Below are 20275 nucleotides of genomic sequence, written 5' to 3' on the forward strand. Positions count from 1 at the left end.
TAATGAACAGGAATGAACCTCCTTCCCCTAGAGCACTCTTTTCTCATTGATGGCAAGTCTTCCCAGAGTCCAGAATTAATAAAACAGATAGGAAGATAAACTTTGTTGCACTGCACACCTCATAACATATGCCTACACTTAGCCCTGGGTAATAGTATGTAAACATGGAAGACAAATTTTAAGCAGAAAGCGTGCAGCAATTGCTAGGAGGGTTATGATTACATCACAGTAATCCACATAGAACTTGTAAGATTAGTTGTGTAATTAAAAGAGTAATAAAGGAATAGTTTAAGTATACATGAAATTTGCAAGCACCACAAGAGCTAAATAAACATAGGTAGTCATTTTAGTTTTCTGTTTGTGATGTGCCATAAGCTCATCCCCTTCACTGGCACTGGTACATCAACATGCTCTCATGCTCTCAGGAGCCTTTTCTTACACAGATTTCCCTTTGAGAAATCTGAGTGAAAGGCAGGTAATTAACTCCTTAGAAGCGCTATGAAAGAAGTGAGTTTTCAAAAAAAGGAAAATTATCCACGCTTCTAATTTTTTTTTAATTTTTTATTTTCTCCTTTATGACATTTTCTTTAATAAACACCAGGAAATTGTTACTCTAAGAAACCTTATTATATAAATCTTTTTTTGGTCTCAAGTTTTAACCTGACCTAGACATATTTATTCCTAAATCTATTGGAAAATGTAGTATAGGAAGCTTTATAAAACTAAGAACTCCTATTCCCACAATAATTTGCAAGGCAAAACAGGAAGATGGAAAGTAGTATTCTTCATTTCTATGCTATTTTTTCAAGACCGTTGGGCTGAAGTAAACAAATAAAGAAGGCAAAGATGTATACATTCTCCATCTCATTTTTCTGTGTCTCATCGTTCCAGAATTTCATAATGTTTTTAAAGGATCCAGCTTAGAGGGTTAACTATACAAGAGTAACATTGCTTTGTCTAGAAGTCAGGGACAATTAATGGTTACATTATTGAAAATCTATTGTGGTGGTGGTAGTGGTTTGAGGTTTTGGGGTTTTTTTAACTAATGTTGGGGCTACATTTCTTTTATATAGTTATTTACATAGTATTCCTAAGTGAAAGAACTTAAATTCTATCCCAAAGTTGACTTGAAGTGTGAATTTTAGCACTCCTGCTTTATGAGACAAGGATTTCCTTTAAGAGGTATCAGTATTACCGGCAAAATCAAGTAACCTTTACCCACCCCCATTAAGAAGGTCACTAATTCTTAGAGCTTGTTCTGTGCCTAAAAAGGTGGTGAGCTGGCCTGGTACTGCTCTGCCCCATTCATCTCATCATTAAGAGCATATGTAGCATCACATCCAATTTCTTCTTTCCAAGAGTGTAATTTTGCCCATATCTAGGCACATCTCTACATTGTTGTCCCTCTAGACTACATCACTAATTTAAACAAGCAAGATTAACCAAAAGGCTAAAAAAGAAATTACATTTTTTTCTTGGTAGTTTTGCCAGTATTAAGTATAATCATATAATTAACACCTATCTGGTACTCTTCACATGCCAATCCTCATTTCTATATGCACCACTCTTACTTACAGAAAGTAAGCTGTTTCTTAGGTGATATATTGGACTAGCTAGAACTATCCGAAAATATACCTTTGATTTTGCTTACAGTATCCTGAACATTTACATAAAGTGTTCTGGACTGTGTTTAAGGGTTCACAAGGTGTGTTTTGTACCAGGAACACAAAGTCTCAGCTATTCATTTTTCCAGGTCTTTGTGGCAAAGACTTTAATAACATAACATGAAGAAAAGAAAAAATTAAAGGGGTTTAGCCAATAGTATTGACATCCATTTCATTCAGTTTGCCTTTCTAGCTTGCTGATTGCAGGGATGAGCTAACAGAATAATGGCTGAAGAGATTGCATTCAGATATTTTAAGGCACAGGTTGAACTCAGGATTCCATATAATGCTAAATTTTCAGACTTACATACTTAACTGCCTTCTATTTTGGGACTCATTCGGAATGTTCCCTCTTGCTCAGTAATTCACTGTCAGTACTTAAATGCAGAGCTACGGTTGTTCAGGACTGCCTTGTACTTTCCAGACTCTAAAGGAAGAATTATTACGAATCAGAGCTTTAGCTAAGCTAATATTGTTTTACCAAACCAGTTTCTCTATAGATTCCTGAGCCACTACACTTCCATCAAAGAATCTAGGACTGCGTCCTCCCAAGCTGTGCAAGTAACATTTGGAATACAAAAAAAGATTACACGCCTTGCCTTGACAGCAGTAATAATATGCTCTAGGCTATACTCAATAGACAGGCTAGGCTAAGCATGAACCAAAGCCAGCTGCCTGTTTTAGAGAAAATCTCAAAGCTTCACTAACTTTGTTGACACCCACTCATATATCTATGAATTTTTTCTGGTGCACAATCTGTATTTCCCTCTGACCACATCTTGTAAACGAGACATGCAAGCACATTGATCCTCTCCTTTGCAATGGGACCAGGCAAGGAGATGAGCTGCAGTAATGGACCTCATACATGCTGACAAGTATATGAAGTCACTAAGTTACAGTAACCCAGTCATTTCCGATTACTTCTTTATATCCTTCAACATCTGTTCTCAAAACCAGTTCAAATGAAGTTTAAACATTTGGAATCATTCTATCATGGTCAAAATGAGAAATTATTATTTTAAAAGCCTTTCTTTCCCCATCCCACCCATCCCATTTGTACACACTGTGAGCCACAAGTCTTTTCATGGCTGTGGACATGGGCCCACTGGAAAAGCACTAATTCATCCCACTGACACCGAAGCTGGGCTAGCACACATCTCATTGGGTAAGAGCCTTTCAAAAATAGTGACTTTTACACAATCAGCAAATAAAGTTTTCCTCTGAGTCTGTAATTGGCTGGCCACACAGCACAGAAATTAAGCCACTGGCTCCATGTGGACTAAGTCTAGACATAAATTTGCGTATGTGAAAGATTACGAACATGTACTAACATGTATGAACAGCTACTAACATGTAAGTCAGTGAAACTGTAATTTCAGTAAATATGTGCTTTGTTACTGTAGAATTATCCTAATATTTCTTTCATGTAAAACTAACTGTGTGCATATGTTTGTATTTTTATATCATGCAGTTTTTCTACTGCATGATAGTACCTCAGATTGTCAGGCTTGTTTGGTGCTCAACAGTGGAAGTATTAGCACACTTAAAATGCTTCAAATTTGCTAGAAATAGTAGTGATAATTTAATAATTTATTCTGCCATTCCTAGTTCCTCAAGAAAACAAAACAAGCCAACCCTCCAAAGTTTAACTTGCATTCTTAGAGCAGACTACTATTGGTCTGTAGCCATACAGAGATGCAGCAGCATAAATGATGATGATGCTTGCATGAAGTTGAATCTATCGAAAATGCCTCAGCTTATGAATTTTACATGGCCTGCATAGAGAGAAAAAAAAAAAAGGCAAAAAAAAAGCCTCAAACAGCTATAATTGCTTCCACAGAGCATTTTGCATTAGTCCAATCAGCCGAACGTAGCATCAAACATTAGGGTAGAATGAGAAAGCACGTGGGTATAGAGTAGACAACAGAAAGCACACGTTTAATGGATAGGTGAAGAAAACCACTAACCCTCGGCACAGGCAGGAAGCTGAAAAGAAACAGTCTTGTCACATGGTGCCACGAGGAAAGAGAAACCATTTCCTCCCAGCCACTCAAACCGATTTGGAAGGTCTGAGAAGCTTATTACTCTGCAGATTAACTGAACAGTGCCAATCCCCCAAAAAACTCACCAAGCATCCCAAGTACAAATGTTTAGCCCTTTAAACTGTTAAAAACGGCATTTACAGCCCCCACTCACCACAACCTCCCGGGCCACTGCTCCAGGTCCCCAGGGCGGCAGGTGGCTGCTAGAGACAAGCGTGAACTCTCCTTCCTGAGCTACCTGCCTTCGCTACCCAACAAACTGAGGGTTTCACCTGTCTACTGGGCCCGGGAGAGCCGAGCCCCTACAGCGCCCGACACCAGGAATGTGCCACACGCCCCCCAAACCCCGCCACCACAGGAGGAAACGACATGATTCCCAGAGCTGGAGCCTAACGGGTGGGAAGGACAACCAGCAGAGCGTGAAAGGAGGGAGGTGGCGAGGCGGCCGCGGAGCTGAGGGCAGTGAGGGGCTCAGGGCAGTGAGGGCTCGGAGCAGCGCGGGGCTCGGGGCAGCGCGGGGCTCGGGGCAGTGAGGGTCTCAGGGCAGCGCGGGGCTCGGGGCAGTGAGGGTCTCAGGGCAGCGCGGGGCTCGGGGCAGTGACGGTCTCAGGGCAGCGCGGGGCTCGGGGCAGTGACAGGCTCGGGGCAGTGACGGTCTCAGGGCAGCGCGGGGCCGAGCGGGGCAGGTGTGGCGGGGGGCGCGCGCCGCTCTCCGCCTCCGAGGGAGCCCGCTCTTCCTCCCCGCTAAGTCACGTGCTCCGGGAGCCGCAAAGCAGCGACGCCTTTGCGACAGGGTGACAGCCAAATGGTGCGACATCGGCGGCGGCCGCAGGCGCAGCAGCCGCGGCGGCCCCAGCGCTGCCAGGGCCGAGCGCCGCGCCCGGGCGGGGAGCGCACCGCGGGCACCGCACGGCGGGGAACGCACCGCGCCGCTCCGCGCCGCTGCGAGCGCGCCGCTCCGCACCGCGGGGAGCGCACCGGTCCGTACCGCCCCGCGGGGAACGCGCCGCACCGCGCCCCACAGCCCACCGCGACCCCCATGAGAGTAGAGGGGTCGGCGGCGGCCCCCCCGCGCATCCCCGCCCGCCTGCCTGAGCACGGAGCGCTCCCCCCGCCCCCGATGCGCCCTTAGTCCCGGCCCCGGACCCGCCTCCCTCGCTCCCCTCCCCGCCGGCGGCGGCGGCAGCGGCAGCAGCAGCGCCCAGGTGCGGACTTCAAACCCCGGCGAAATGGCGTCCAACGCGGCCGAGAGGGAGATCCTCTTCACCGAGCTGCAGGTAAGCGGCGAGGGGCGCCGCCCCAGCCCCGCTCCGCTCCCCTCCCTTCCTGGCGGGGAGGACGGAGGAGCCGCCGCGCCCCGCCGCCCCCTGCCCGCCGCTCGGCGCGGGACGCCCACCTCAGCCCAGCCCGGGCCGGGGGGCCGGCGGAAGCCCGTGCCCACCCCGGGCCTCTTCCCGCTGCCCTCCCCCGGGAGCGGAGGCGCCGCCGCCCGGTCACGGCCCCACCCCGCCGCCGGCCGCGACCCGCTTTTGTCTGCGCTCGGCTCCCTCCTTCCCCCGCCGAGCGGCCGCGTCCCTCCGGCGGGGCCTGCCCGGGCCGCGCCCCCGGCCCCGGCCGCGGCCCCGCCGTGCCGGGATCTCTCTCCGCCCGCCCCAAGGCTGCCCGCGCCCGGAGCCTCTACGGGGGCCGGAGCTCTCGCCCTCCCCCCCGCCCGGGGCACGGCGCTCCTCCGGGCCGAGCCCAGAGGGCTCCCGGTGGCCACCCCACGCCCGCGTCAGGGTCAGGCAAAGAGCCTCTCTCTCCTCTGGACTCGGCACCGCGCAGGAGCCGGAGCAGCTTCCTTCTTGTAGGCCTTGAACGCTGAGCTTGGGAAGAGGAGAAAATGGTGCGGTCGACTTGATTTGTCACACGGCAAGGGTTCTTGTCACTACGAAAAAACAATCCCAAAAGACGCCGCAACGCTGTTAAAGGTTGAAAGCTCGAGGCTTAGAGGTTTCCATCGCTGTAATTTGACCGGTTTTGGTTGCATGTGCAACTGTTACTTTTCTTCTTGTCAGCTGCAAGGTTAGGTGCAATTCCGGAGCTTCACTTTTGTGCTCTTATCTTTAAATGTCAGCACAACCTGCTACCTCTTCAGCTTCCTTGTTCCGAAAAAATCTTGCTTTTCTTCTTTTTTTTTTTGTAAATATACATCACTAAATCCCTGCAAGTTATTATGTTTACCCAGGCAAAGAATGTGTCTCTGAATTTATTAGTTGGACAATGAACCAAAGTAAGAAGTCCATAAATGGAAAGTATTGAATTTAATGGTCAAATAAAAATTAGAAAGGCGTGTCTTAAAAAAAAGTAATTTTATTTATGTAATGCTGTTAAGTTCTCCTGTAATTCAGAATGTCGGAGGTGTGCTCACTTGAATAGCAAAGGAAGAGAAGGCACAACAGATGTAGGAGTCTACTTAATATTGTAGCACATGAGATGGCTGAAGGCTAAGAATCCATCTAAAATGCTGAACTTTGATCAGAGGCTCGTAAGTGCCTAGGAAGAATCAGTATGTTAATACAAACTTGATACGATGATATATAAGCTCGTAAACCTGTTTGAAGTGGAGAGCTGTGTGAATAACTAACTGTAGCAGTGTTTCAAGTAAGCTAAACAGAAACAACATTTTTCTAGAAGTACCCAAAGCAGGATTCCAATTGCTTTAAACAGAAATGAGTGGAGATTTTTCTTTGGGGGGATTGAAGAGGCTGGTTTTGGTTTTGTTTTGTTACTTTTTTTCTTGAAAGATGAGACTGACAGTGATGCTAATTAAAAAGAAATAACCAAAAAAGCCCCAAAAAACCAACCAAACAAAAACTCCAACAACCAACCAAAAAACCTAGGGTGGATTAGATTCTTGGGTTGCAGTATCTGTTCCATTATATATGGTAAATTCTGTATTTATAAATACAGTTTCTTGCACAAGACAGGAAGGTTAAGTTAACATGGGAATGCCAGTGGGGTTTAAGCTTTGTGAACTGCTAACTTTTAGGTATTTTTAAGAAGAACTTTCATATCAGAAAGAACGACTGTAAAGATAGTGTTGTTTGCCATGCCATATATTAGCAGTGAAATACAAAGTCATCAATATAGTTCTGCTTGAGAATACATCAAAACAAATTGCTCTTCATATACCTGTTCATAAAAGTCGCTTTAGTGTTATGGTCTAAAAGTAAAGGGAACTAGAGCGAAGTGGGAGATACGCCATTTCACTCATGTTTCTTCAGGAGGGAACTTCCTCAATCATAAGAACTCTAACTTTAAAAGTGCTTATATGTGAAACGGACTTTTGCTTGTATATTGCAATCCTGTACAGAAAGATGAGGAAGTTGAAGAATTCATGGCTACAGTAAAAGTTTAAAGGGTCAAGTCCGTGGGTTGATCTAAATCATGGGTGATGTGTGATCAAAATGTTTTCTTAATAGATGTGAAAACTTACTGAAAACAAGCTAAACCCTGCCCCAGGCTAAATGCCAAGCTTTTTCCTGACACGGGCTCTAAAGTATCAGTCAGTGATCGATATAGCACATTGCTCTGTGCTGTGGTAAGGGCATCTGGTTATGACAGCCCTGTGTCCTCCAGAGTCCTGTAAGGAAACTGTTAGCTTGAGGTGAAGTTAAAAGAAGTGGATCAGTAGTTATGAATCAATTAAACGCTCCTGACAGAAAGATTAGCAGACTGTCACAGCTACTGACTAACAGGATGTGAAGTGGATTCTGAGAAAATACGAAAAACGAAAGAGCAAAATAACTACTTGCTAATAAGTAAGTGGTAAAACATAGATGCAGTACATGTCCTTGTTTCAAAGGCTTCATGTAACAGGCCTTAAATAGACCCTAGATCTCACTTCTCACAATGAAAGGTTTGTATTTTAAATAAGTGATGCCATATCAGATGGAGCAATTTCTTAGAAATCTCTGCTAGCAAATATCCCTTTGATATTTCTGTCCTGCTTTTTCTACAATATATTTTATCCATTCTTCTATATTTTATTTTATTTTAAACATTTTACAGCCTCTTAGTGAGATGTGGAAAGTATATCTTGCTACTTAGCAAGTTTTAAACTTAAGTCTGTTCAAGGTGAAAAATGCAACACTTATTTCTCAGTAGTTAGTAAATGCAAAGTACAAGGTAAACTTGGCAATAAGCAAATCCTCTTTTTAGTTTTTTCTGGTAGCTTCACCAACGAAATTGCCTGATTACTAAAGATTGAAAGATTAAATAAAGCCAGATTACCCCTTTTTACCACCTTTTATCTCTAGTACAGGTTCTTTAGTAGGAGGAGGAATGAGCTTGGGTAAGAACCAGTATTGCTGATGTTGCCTTCTCTTCCAAAATTCTGCTGTCCTTCTCTGAGCTTGCATCCCTTAGACTTTGTACACCAGGTAAACTAGCCTCTCCAGTGCTTGCTCTCAGGTTAATTGCCCAGTCTTTAACTCTTTTTTTTCCTGGTGGAAGTGCCAACTCTGTTTCTTCAAATAAATTATACTCTAACATGTGGTGCTGTTGTTTGTTAAATAAGGCATCCACAAGATAAAATGTTTTAAAGTTTTTTATGGAAAAAAGTTTGGTTTTTTTTTTCAAGTCATTATTAAAAAGAATTCTTTTTGTGAAGTGTGTATGCTTTCTTGGCAGTGATGGTAGATGTCAGCATAGTAAATTGGTATGGCTGGGTTAACAGAAATTATTGTTTAGAATATTTAAATGAAACCATTGTGTATGCACAGTGATTACACTTGCCTACTTCTAGGTATTCACTACCACTTCTTTTCTAGACAGTACTGTAAATCTTCTAAACTTGAGGCTTTTATTGTTAATGTTAGAGGATTTATTTTACAAAAATTTTCACTTCACTCAAACATGTGTTTTGCAAAGCAATAGTTGCTTAATATCAGGGAAAAAAATATATTACTTGGGTTTATTTGCTTAAATCAAATGGTTTGGCCAAGATAGAGAACTTGGGCTATGCCCTGAAATGAATAAGCATGTAACAAACCCTCCATTACTTCAAATGGGAATATTAAAGTCTCTTCCTGGAATTAATTTTTCAATCTCAACCATCATACATTTTTTTGATATTACAGGACATTGTGAAAAATGTCTTTATACTGGTCAGCATAAAGGGACCTTATTAATGGATATTTTGTTTTAGTACCCTGGTCACCTAATTTCCTAAGGTGCTGCACTTAGAGATCATAAAGCATAAATTTCCTGACAGAATCATGTTCAAAGGCCACGGTAATTTTTTTTAAACAGTGATGAACAATATCACAACTGAAAGATGTAAATTACAATTATATGATGGTACATCCGGTATAGTTTTTGGTTTGTTTTATTTTTCCATTCCATATCTAGGGCAAGAATATCTGTCAAATTAATGTGACCGAACAATGTTTAGTATTTTATTGGTCTGCATGATGCAAATTGGACAGTTGAGTCTGAGGTTATACAACTATGTTTTGTATATAAATGTGTATAAAACTGGGCACTCGTACTTGTTAAACTACTAGCTGGGACTCTGAAAACCTGTATTTCATTCCTTGCTTCTCTGCTCTCAGCTAGGTGACATTAGGCAGATGGCTTTGCTTACTCATGTCTCCATTTCCTCATCTTTAGAATAGATGTAATGATGCCTGCTTTTTTTGGAGTTAGAAAGTACTGGGTATTTATTATTAGCTGTGGTCAAGTGCCTAAGGACACTGTAAAAAGGTACAAGTAACCTAATTAATCTGTTTTGAAGAAACATTGTAATTGGGCTGAGCACTCAGCAGTAAGACTGCCTTCAAATAATATTCAGCTAGGACAGATGAGCTTTAAATAATTTTGAATAACTCTTGTTTCTTCAGGAGGAAAGAGTGTCACATTCAGGTGAAAATATCCTGAACTAGTCAATTGCAGTTCAGAAAGGATGTATAGCTGCTTGGGACTTCTTAGGTCCCTATAAATGTTTTCACGATTGGTAGATTTAGAAAAGCACTTCAGGGTTTTTTTCCATTTGTGGATGTATATTACTCTTAAAACATTCCTGTGTTCGAATATTGTATTAGCAAAATATGCATCCTGTTCTCACTGGAACATGAACAGTCCTTAAAATACCTTTTGGTAGGTGGATGGGTGGGGTTTTTTGTTTTGTTTTGGGGTTTGTTTTTTTTCCTTTTTTTGAATTCTGTTAGTCTTCCTGTTAACACAGGAACTTGTATTTCATTTAGACATGTATACATTTGACTGAATTTTCTTTATCAGAGTAGCTGTCTTTTTAGGACCCAGATTTGTTACTTTAACTCAAGTTATTAGTGATGGCTAGTAGAAAAGTATTTGGTTATGCTATATGTAATAGCTCTTCTGGAAGAGTTTTATACATTGTGAAGGTCATTCATTACAGTGTAACCTAAAATCTGCAGTAGAATAACTAGATAAATATGTCCTTGTCATTGGGAAACAGTGGTTTGAGGATTTCATGTTGGGATTAAGGATTTCTTCATCAATGTCTCAGTGCTGAATTAGAGACTAAGATCTCTGCAAAGATTCAGAGTAACAAAGTCTTATATGTGTAATGTGCAGTGGAGGGCTCAGTCTGCTTTCTTTTTTTTTTTTTTTGTACACACTTGTACAGCTGGTACAAATTGGTTGATTGTAGGCTTTTTGTTTGTTTTGTTTTTTCACTACATGGGTCCAGTAAGTGAATGGGTTCAGGAGCAGACTCAGCTGAAGCAGCTCTCATGAGACTTTACTGTAGTATGGGCAAAGCATTTGTATGATACTTTGAAACTTTAATTATTAATGCTTAGTCTGCAGTTCCTGACACAAGCAAAAGAGCATCTTTGCTAGTGTTTGGTGTGGGTGGGGAGGTTCTTTTTAAAGAAATGAGATTTATGTTGTAAAATTGAATCCATGGTTTCTGTTACTTTGAGATGTGATTGAGAAGTACTACATTGAAACAGAAACTAATAATACCATTAGCTAATGAAATGCTTTAGGCCTGTCCTTTAAAGTACCAACAGATATGTGTTTGTTTGTTTGAACTGCAGCAATTCAGTTATGTCACAGTGACACAAATCAACAATTTTTGTTACTGCCATTTTACAGCTACCAGTTATTTACTGTTTGACACCTCAGCAGTGAATTGAACTACTTGCATGGCAGTCTGGGAGTACATCCTTTGGAGCAAAGTACTGCTCTTTCGATTTTCTCATGATTTTGTGGGATGATTTTCCAAACTTACAGGAATTCTATGACTGTATGTCAAACTAAGGAAGTTTTGTGGCATCCATCAGGTTTGCCATGCAAATTCTGGTAGCTGATGAAGATGAGGTTTCTGCGGTGAGGAGACCCTCACATGAACAGGATAGTAGTGCACATTTGCAGGTTTACGTTCAGCTAAATGGGCCAGCTTTGCTGGGAGTTCTGCTGCTGTTCTACTCTGCTTAATAGAAGAGGCTGAAATGAGGCTATTCGAGGTAGTGCATTTAACCTCATCAGTAGGGTGAGCTGAGACGGTTCATGTGATCAGTTACTATGGCTCAGAAGTGGGACCACCAGCTGGGTAGTGGTGAGCTGATTGTTTTTTAGAGCAGGCCACGCCTTACTTTTTCTTGATGTTAGGTATAGATACAGTTTCCTATGCTTTGTATCAGCATTATGCCCACTGTGGCTGTACTTCCTGTTTACTGCTGCTGCAGTGTACCGAGGACTTCTGGAGTGGATGCATGGAGCTGGCAAGACTGTGGTCTCAGTAGTAGAATTTGTTACTTCCACTGGATCGGGAAAAATAGGAATATTAGCAGAAGTGTATTTTCCTAGGGCAAGTATATCAATATTGAAAGCCTTTGTTATTTTACTGTAGATACATAGCTAGCTATCAGATATGTACCAAATAAGAAATGGTGACTGGAAAGGGCTGGGCTGTGAAAGTTTAGTGTGTGCAGCATTTCCCTGTTCTTTTTTTGTGCCATGAAGAAAGGCTGATATGTGGCAAGACCCAGGGACATGTGCTCTGGCCCACCATACAAATCAGGGTTAATAAAAACCTTAATATGGACGTGACTAAATTAGTTCGTTTTTTCTACCTCCAATTCCTATGGATTCCTTTAAGCTTTATTTTATTCACTGGAGATGTGAAGAATGATTGAGTGTTTGTTTCTGACTCCTTCTCTAAATAAGTGCAGAGCAGAGAGCTTGAATCAGAAGCCTCTAATACCTGACTCCTGTCTTAGTGTTATATATGGGAGTCTGGTGTGGAAGCAAACTGGTTTTTCTCTTGAGGTTTTTCTGACATTTTTTACCTGGCAACGTGGTAGTAGGGTTCATACATTTTAAGTTTCTATTAAATGCAAGAACATGTTAGCCTGAAAATTGAAGTAGCAGAATCAGTTCTGTTTCTATTGCGAAGAACCAGAGAGCTTTCCATTAACTTTCCAAACTTGTTATTAGAATGTAACAAAATGCAATAAGCAGCAAATCTATAGCCAGGAGAAGGCATAATTAAGTCTGCAATACCAGGGTACTAATAGATTGTACTAAAGTTAAAAGATAAATTTCAGGAATATTGTAGGGCTCTGTTTGTTACTGTGATGAAACACTTCCAAGCAGATCAGGTCAGAAAGGAGAACTTTTCTTGTGGGTAAATACAACAATAGTAGTTTTCTGAGCCTTAAACCCAGAGAATATTACTCACTTCTTGGAATGTGGGTGCTGATGCACCTTGTGGTTGTTTTTTATTTGTTTTTTTTTTTAGCTCTTAATACTCAAAGTACTTGAACATTGCTACCATATACATTTTCTCTAATGCAATTTAAGAAGTAAATACACATATGTGGACTCCATATGGAATATCCTATGTTCTCATATTTGTTAGACTGTTAAAATAAATAGGTTATTTAAATTAATAAGAAGTAATAGTAAATTTAATTGTAATTTACCTGAAATAATACTTGTAAATAATAGCAGTACGTAGCTGTTTTGAAATTATTCTTCTATTCATCTGTGTGTATGTATATATTTTTTTAATACAAGCTTTATGAAACTTTTGAGGAGGAATTGAGAGTTGATGTATAAAACATCAGAAAAAATGTAGGTTTTTTGTTTTTCAATTCAAAGTCCTAAACACAAACTGTCTAATTAACCAGATGATATGGTTTAGTATATCACTGGTGTCTTAGCTGGCCTGTGAACTTAGGAACTTTAACATATATATTTTTGAAAACTGTTGAAAGTATATTCAATTTGGTTTTCTTTGTTGCAGTAAGATGTAAGGCAGGTCTGTGACATAAATTTAGGATGGAAAAGTTCTGGTTGGTTCATTGATGATGTCGTGTGCTGGAAGTTTTGCCCATACAGACTTGAGTCTGTTGCTCAAAGAAAGTGTCAGACTTTGTCAGCTGGTACCACTGCTGAGAGTGAGCATGTGCCATATTATGTTGCTTTACATTTGCACAGGCAGCTATATGGTGAACGGATTTTGTAGTTTTGTTTTGGTGGGGTTTTTCACCCCTAGATTAGTTTTCAGCCAGATCAGGTTCACAATTGCAGTTCGCTGTGTGGCCATATAAAAGTTTGTACTGCATATATCAGTGAGTGGTCTGGAACAGGAACAAACTGTTAGGGGAGGTCAGGACTGCTTGTTCTTTAGGATGCTTTTTATTGCCTGCAGTAGTGGTTCATGCAGTAAAATGTTTGTGGGATTACAGATTCACAGCTAAGGACTGTGTAGAGTCCAATTCTGCTGCAGGTGAATATGCAGATAACGAGTAGTCCAAGCACTGTCTGTGGCAATTCTTGTCTAGCTTGACATTCTTCAAGTAGAAAGTCTCACATAGTATGCATGTGACAGTGAAAACCTGTTTGTCTGAAAAAGCATTAAAAATAGAATTGGTTTGGACATCATGCATGGATGGAAGATACAGTTACATTTAGTTTGATGTAGAAGGCTGAGAACAGTGGTAAGGTTTGGCAGCAGTACTGAGGCCAGTATAGGATATAAGCCCAAGTTTATTAGCTGACTTTTAGAAGTGATAAGCCTTTGCTGTTAAACCTTTTAAAACCTTTTATGCACTCAATGCAAGAAGTAGTTTTGAAAAATCTTGAATCTTTTTGTTATTTAACTGAAATGGAAGAAAAAGAGATTGTGCAATTGAAATGGATGGGATTGAATTTTGGAGTGAAGACAAAGTACTGGGCAAGTAATACTAAAAATATACTGCCCATAAAGATAATGAAGAGATTGAGGTATTATATACAGCCTGGGATGAATACATTTGTCAGTTAATGAGTAGCTCGATAAGTGTGAGACATTTGAATATTCAGTAGGGAAATAAACCCCATACAGTGATGAGTTGAATGTTTGCAATAGGAAAATATCTCTGAATGGTCACATGAGCATCAATTAAAGCACCACTTAGAGGACTTTGAACTACTGTGTACGAGATTGATTCTGTGTTTCAGAGGTCTAGCCAGATTTGGGGGAGAAAAGGCCTAAAAATCTGGTGCAGAAATAAGAAGTTTGAGGTAACAAAGCAATTAAATGTTTTCAATGTTCATGTGCTGAATTAATTCCAAAATTAGCAATTCTTTCTCATTCTCCTTGTACTTACAAACCCTGAATGTATTCTTTTTTATTTGTGCTGTTGAGGTGAAAGATTACGTTTAAAATAAACAAGGAGATTGTTTTTGGTGATTCCAGGTGTTCCAAAGCTTTCTGGTAACAACCTTATTTCTGCAATGTAGGCTAGAAACTTCATGCCAGTCCTTAGAAAAACGGAAAAAACTTGCTTGGTTCTGTTTTTCTACCTTTCTTACTTCTCTTCTGCAGGAAGAGGAACATAACCACTTCCTTTTATGATAGATTTTAGGACTTGCTTTATTTGCATCACTAAGCCTACTAGATATGAGATTGAAGTTTCTTTTTCATCATTGTGATACGTGTTATCACTTATTTTTGAGTAACATAAGCCCAAAAGCATCCAACTCTATTGCTGAGAATTTAGAAGGAATGCAAATTGACTGTGTGGCTTGTTGCTTTTACAAGCACAATATGTAAAACCATCCACAGCTTTTCAACTTCATATGTTTATTTATATGGAAAGACACTGCAAAACGATGAAGTCGAATGTGTTTTAAGAGGATGTTTCCTTTATAGATGGATTTGCATATGGCATGACAAGATTCTTTCCTAATACTCAAATTGTGGAAGCTAAAATTATAAGATAAGGTGTCACTTCTTTGTCATAATTTTTCTGACAAGTGTTATTAAACTCTGAAGTTTTAAGGGTGTGTGCTGCCTGCAACCCATCCATTGGGAATTCCATGGGCATAATCAGATGGGGAGACCCAATAGAGTAAACTAGATTCTAGCAAAAGGTTACAGAAGCCAAAGTCAAAGTTTTAGAAACTTGTATTGAGAAATACAAAAACAAGCATACAGATCTATGGAACATTTTAAAATCAGCAAGGCCTTTTTGTAGACATGTTCTAAACTTAGTGACAGCAGTAGAAAAGTAAAAGTACTGTAAATTGTACATGCCTAACTACTCATGTAGCATTCTTGAACTGCTGCCCATTTGGGACTCGGCAATCTCCTTTAATGGAAGCATGTTTTCTTCAATATTTGAGTTTGTTTGTTGCTTGTTTATAATCTCATATGAAGTAGTTTTTTTAGGCTGAAAATGCCTGGATGTCAAAAGTTCTGAGATGCAAATTATAATATCCATAACTAGGAGTTCTCAGAAAGATTATTTAAATTTTGTTATTGAAACTTAACTCATTATTTAGGGAGTTTTTTTCGCGTTTCTATGATTTGCATCTTTGGTTTTGCAAGAGATGGAAACTTCACATTTTGAAAATTAAAGCAAACAGTGCTTCAGTATTAGAACAACATAATTTCTTTCAGAGGGTTTTTTAATTGTACTCTAATTCTTTATTCAGGCAAGTTAGTGTGAGTCAAACTAAGTATTTTTCTTTTGGGTGAAAAATTTAGTTTTAACTATTCATTTTTATCAAGCTGGTTCATCTGTGATTCCTCAGCAAGTCACTTCACAAAGGAACATCTTGATCTGACTTTTTTCCTTTTCATTTTGTATGTACATTTTTCAATACTAATCTATGGCAAAGTACATGGCAGTTAATTTTTTGTTTTGGGGGCAAACTCCTTTCTTTTCTGCCTTTACTTGTAACATGCTGCATAATGCTGAAACAATTAGCAATTGTAAATTTAATTGCTTTAGAAATTGGTCTTTATCTGTATTAGGATTCCATACAAGAGAGCAAGTGAATATATTCTCAAGTTTTAGTTAACCTAATTCTACCAGTTTGGGTTTTTTTAATCCTTAGAAGATTCTTAAGTGCAGCAGGAAAAGGAATGATGGCCTGCTGTGGAGGGGTATCCAGTATCATCATATATTTTTCAGGTTAGCAGCCAGACTAACTAATTTGAAGTGTTTCTTTTTGGTGGCAGTTACTCAGTCACACTGTCAGGGAAGCAGTTTCTGTGCACGTGGAAATTGATTTCTTTAACTCAAGTGACATTCTTGAACTAGATGACCTTGGGTATGAAAGAAAAGCAAGGGAGATCCAAGTTCTGCTAATGGTCTCCCATTTTTTGCCGTTTTTTTTTTCTTTCTACAATATACTATACTGTTTTATGAGCTCAGAAGTAGCATTTCCTTTCTTTAGCATTTGCCTTCCTTCCCATCTGTTGCATCTACTTTAATTAATTTGTTCATTGTCAATTAAAGGTTTATACAGTCCTTGAAGTAAACAAATTTTTAAAACTTAACTACAGGCATCCATATTCTGGATTGATTCACATATACTTTCTGAACTATGGAGCTGGATTATTCCTCATTTCTATCTGGCATGTAGTTTTTCTGCAAATTATTCCACTAATTTTGATCTTGCACTTTGCCAGCAGTGTACGTTGAAAATGTCAAATGTTTCTAATTCTATTAATTTTTCCACTGATATAAAATAATCTGTCTAGTGTCCTGAAATATATATGTTTCTTTACTGCAATGAATATACTTAGTACAGAGTGAAGTACAACCACTGGGAATTCCTGCAAGCCTGAGATACAAGGGCAGTGAGCATTTTAGTGGCATATACTGGGAATGAACAGAGCTGCCTCTTTCTCACTCAGGGTTACCTGGCTGTGGTTCTGGCATCTTCAGCACATGGGGAGGACCTGTACCTAGGCAGAAGCATTGGCTGCTGTACCCCAGAATGTTCATCATAATGCTGGTTCATTGTGTCCTGGCTGGGTAAAACAGTGCAAAGGACATGAAAAAGAAACCAGTAATGCTCAGAGAGGTCAGAGATGTTTAGAGTTGAGAGGATGGTAACTTGAGCTAAATATAGTGTCTTAGCTTAATTTGGAAAATGGTGCATACAGATTGGGACTGTACTTTATTTTTGTAGTTAAAATTTTTTTTTTTTATTGCAGAGACAGATTTTTATTTTTCTCCTGTGAGTCTTGACATCTTTAATACAATACCTGAGAGAGCATCAAAAAAACACACCCCACCCACTCGCAATCAGCCCCTTCCAAGTGCAGTTAGGAAATAGCCACAACCACATAACGCTTAAATTTCAGAATATGAAAGTAGCTTTCATCAAGTAGGAGTCATCTTCCTGCTGGTATTTTTCAGTCAGAAGTTAATTTGTGTATTTTTGTCTCCTAAAGATGACATGCTTTAGATTAGACAGGTCATTATAGAGGAATACATTGTAGATACTCTGGGGAATGCAGCAGGTTAACCAAAATAGCTTCTGACTGCAATACTTTCCTTAGCTTAAGGCAGTTCTTCATGAAGGTTTTGCTCAATGTCATATCTAGAGAATTTTTTGGTAGTTCTTAGTTATTAATAAAGCAGAAAATTCTACTTTTGCTTAATAGATTTTTGATGCTACAGTTTCTAGTAGTACCTGAAAATTTTTCTCAGGCTGCTAAGTGAAATGCTCCTGAACTGGAATGAAGTGAAAAACTTTTAGTCTTGAAGAAAAATGCCTCAAAAGTTATGAGCATACCAAAATCAGATTCACATTGGCAACAAGTATTTCTAGGGTGTTTTTTGAGATTGTGTATATGAAAACTGCTGCTTATATGTGCCCTGTAAAGTAGGGTGAGGCTTGTAGTGTTAAAAAATTGATCCATTTAGGATAAACATGTTACATAGCACATTCAAGGTTCCATTCATATATTGTGGTTGGAGAACACATAGACTGCATGTGTGACCTTACCCACTCTGAAAAGGGAAGAGTATTGAGATCACTAACAAGTGTGTCTTGTTATGGGTTTTCTAAATACTCAGCAGTATAAAAAACAACATCATTCCCCTAATTTAATGCACTTGTAAGGTGAGACCTTTTTACCATTGTTATGTATGCATGGGTTTATGGGATATCCTTTAAGATTTAGTGTTGTATGTATGTCTATACATGATGCACTGAATACCTGTTGTTTTGTTCTGCTTCATTTCTGTTATGTTACAGGTCTCGTTGGTGCATTGGTTATTTTGAAACCACTGCTTCCCATTTTCTATTTAACTGATATTGAGCTGTGGTGGTAGCAAGAGCTAGATGGAGGGGAGTCCAATGCAAGTATGTGTGCAAAACAGGAAACAGCTTACTTGGGAGATGGTGCTGAGGCTAAATATAAAGAGTAAAATTTGTTCAATATGCAGTAAGAAATGCTTTGCTAAAATCCTAGACTTTTGTTCTATACTTTTCACTGCAAACTTCATATGTAAGTCACATGTTCATTTTAGGTCATAAAAAATTAGATTTACTTAGAGTACTTATTACAGTCAGTGGAGAATCAAGGCTTCTAAAAACTAAGAAAACGTAGAAAGGTTTTAAAATCAAAGCTTTAGGCATATTTGTATTTAGAAATGTACTAAGAATTTTTTGCAATCCATGTAGGAAGTGAAATCACCTGCCTCTTTTTCATTGCTGTTGCATATAAAGCAGCTAAGTCAGGCAATTTTCTTTTGGCTTCTGTTGTAGGTTAAGACAGGATACTATTTGTTCATTATTCTGTAATGCCTAGGGAATTTTTAAATAGAAAATGGACATTAAGAGCCAGTGAGAATCTTTCTACCATATTTTAAGGGTCAAAGAAAGAAGGATTGCAAAAACACTATTCAGATGTATCACAATGTGCATCAGTGATGCTCTGTAGAAGTCTCAGACAAATGGGACGTGAAGTAATGGTTCTATAAATAACCCTGTGTTCATACATAAACTTTCACTGGAAGAGCATGGAATGAGACGCCTGCATCTCTACAAGTGGAATTTTGGGTGTGGCAGTCCCAATAGGGAAAAGTGATCTTTTATACTGACCACCTGTAAAAGATGAGGAAAGGATTTAAGAAGACTTTCCCATCCTTTTACTGCTGGAGGTGAAAGCAGGAGCAGGATTTCCAGCTGCTTGGAGTGTGGGCTCTGAACTTGAGTAACTTCAGATTAAACAACCCAAGCTACTGTGAAAGAGTTCTCAGTCCTAGAGTATGAAGACACAGATCCTTGGTATAAATACAAGCATACATCCCTTTCCTGTAACAACAGATTCAGCTACCAAGCTGGGAAACCCATAAGCTCTGGTGAAGCTGCTGTTGGACACAGTCCTAGAAAGCAGAAAATCTGGTTCCTTCACCAGGATCTAGTATTTAGCTGCTTGGCCTCTTGCCTTATAAAACAGATGTTAGTATTATCTCTGATATGTATTGCTGCATTTATAATGTACAAAATACTTGGCTGCTAAAGATGATGGCTTAATTAGAGTGGAATGTAGACTCTCAACTCTTCCATTAGTTTTGAAATGGCTAAAAATAGCTCCTGTAGAACATAGTAAAGTAAAATGGACTAACATATCAGTTGTTTGTGCTGAAAGTTGGAATTGCCAGAAACAAAGAAATTCAGGGGTTTTTCTTTTCAATTGCTAGTTATCCATCTCAGAAATTGAGATTTTCATACAGGGACTCCTTTATTGTACTTTTCAGATTAAAGAAATTGAGTGTATTGGTCTTCAACAATGTCCTGATACTTGCATGTGTTATTGAGAAATTCCTTTTTATTGTGAGGACTTCTTTTGCATCATTTCAATGTTTAAGATTTTTTAACCTGCACTGAAAGATCACAGAAGTTCCAGCTGTAATGATTTGTTTTTGTAGTAAGACATTTTAGCATTCTTCTCTCGCAGTTTAGTTCAAGTGTGTTACACTGAATTCCCACCATTTAACAGATGTGGCAACAGCTGATACTGTGATCTGTGGATGAGCAGAATGCTCAATCTGTTGCATTACCCGAGATAGATAGTAATACCTTTTTAGTGGTAGATATTATCTAATTCATTTTTCATTCATAATATACAAGAAAAGCTGATTGTCATTAAGCATTAATAAATTAGGGTTTGGGTTCCTTGAGGTTTTAATTTTGTATTTCTGCACAGTAACTAAAACTCCTTCACAAGCAAAAGTTTACCCACACGTTTTTTTATCTCAATGTTAACATTACAGCTGTTGAAGATGTATGGTTGCAATG

General features: G+C 39.6%; 1 protein-coding gene and 1 long non-coding RNA gene across 2 annotated transcripts in view; one reads left to right on the plus strand and one right to left on the minus strand.

Moving 5' to 3' along the window:
• LOC311156982 overlaps window positions 1–4453 on the minus strand; it is a 71278-nt gene extending 66825 nt beyond the window's left edge. The window contains exon 1 of the long non-coding RNA XR_014616378.1: window positions 3861–4453. This is a non-coding gene — a long non-coding RNA (uncharacterized lncRNA). The remainder of the gene's footprint in view (window positions 1–3860) is intronic.
• A 96-nt stretch (window positions 4454–4549) lies between these two features.
• Window positions 4550–20275, plus strand: part of PKN2 (protein kinase N2) — a 54736-nt gene continuing 39010 nt past the window's right edge. Inside the window, exon 1 of the mRNA XM_084211156.1 lies at window positions 4550–4983. Coding sequence (XP_084067282.1) covers window positions 4936–4983 — 48 coding nt within the window. The 5' untranslated portion in view covers window positions 4550–4935. The remainder of the gene's footprint in view (window positions 4984–20275) is intronic.

Source organism: Fringilla coelebs (genome assembly GCF_963513975.1).
Source record: "Fringilla coelebs genome assembly, chromosome: 9".
NCBI lineage: Eukaryota > Metazoa > Chordata > Aves > Passeriformes > Fringillidae > Fringilla > Fringilla coelebs.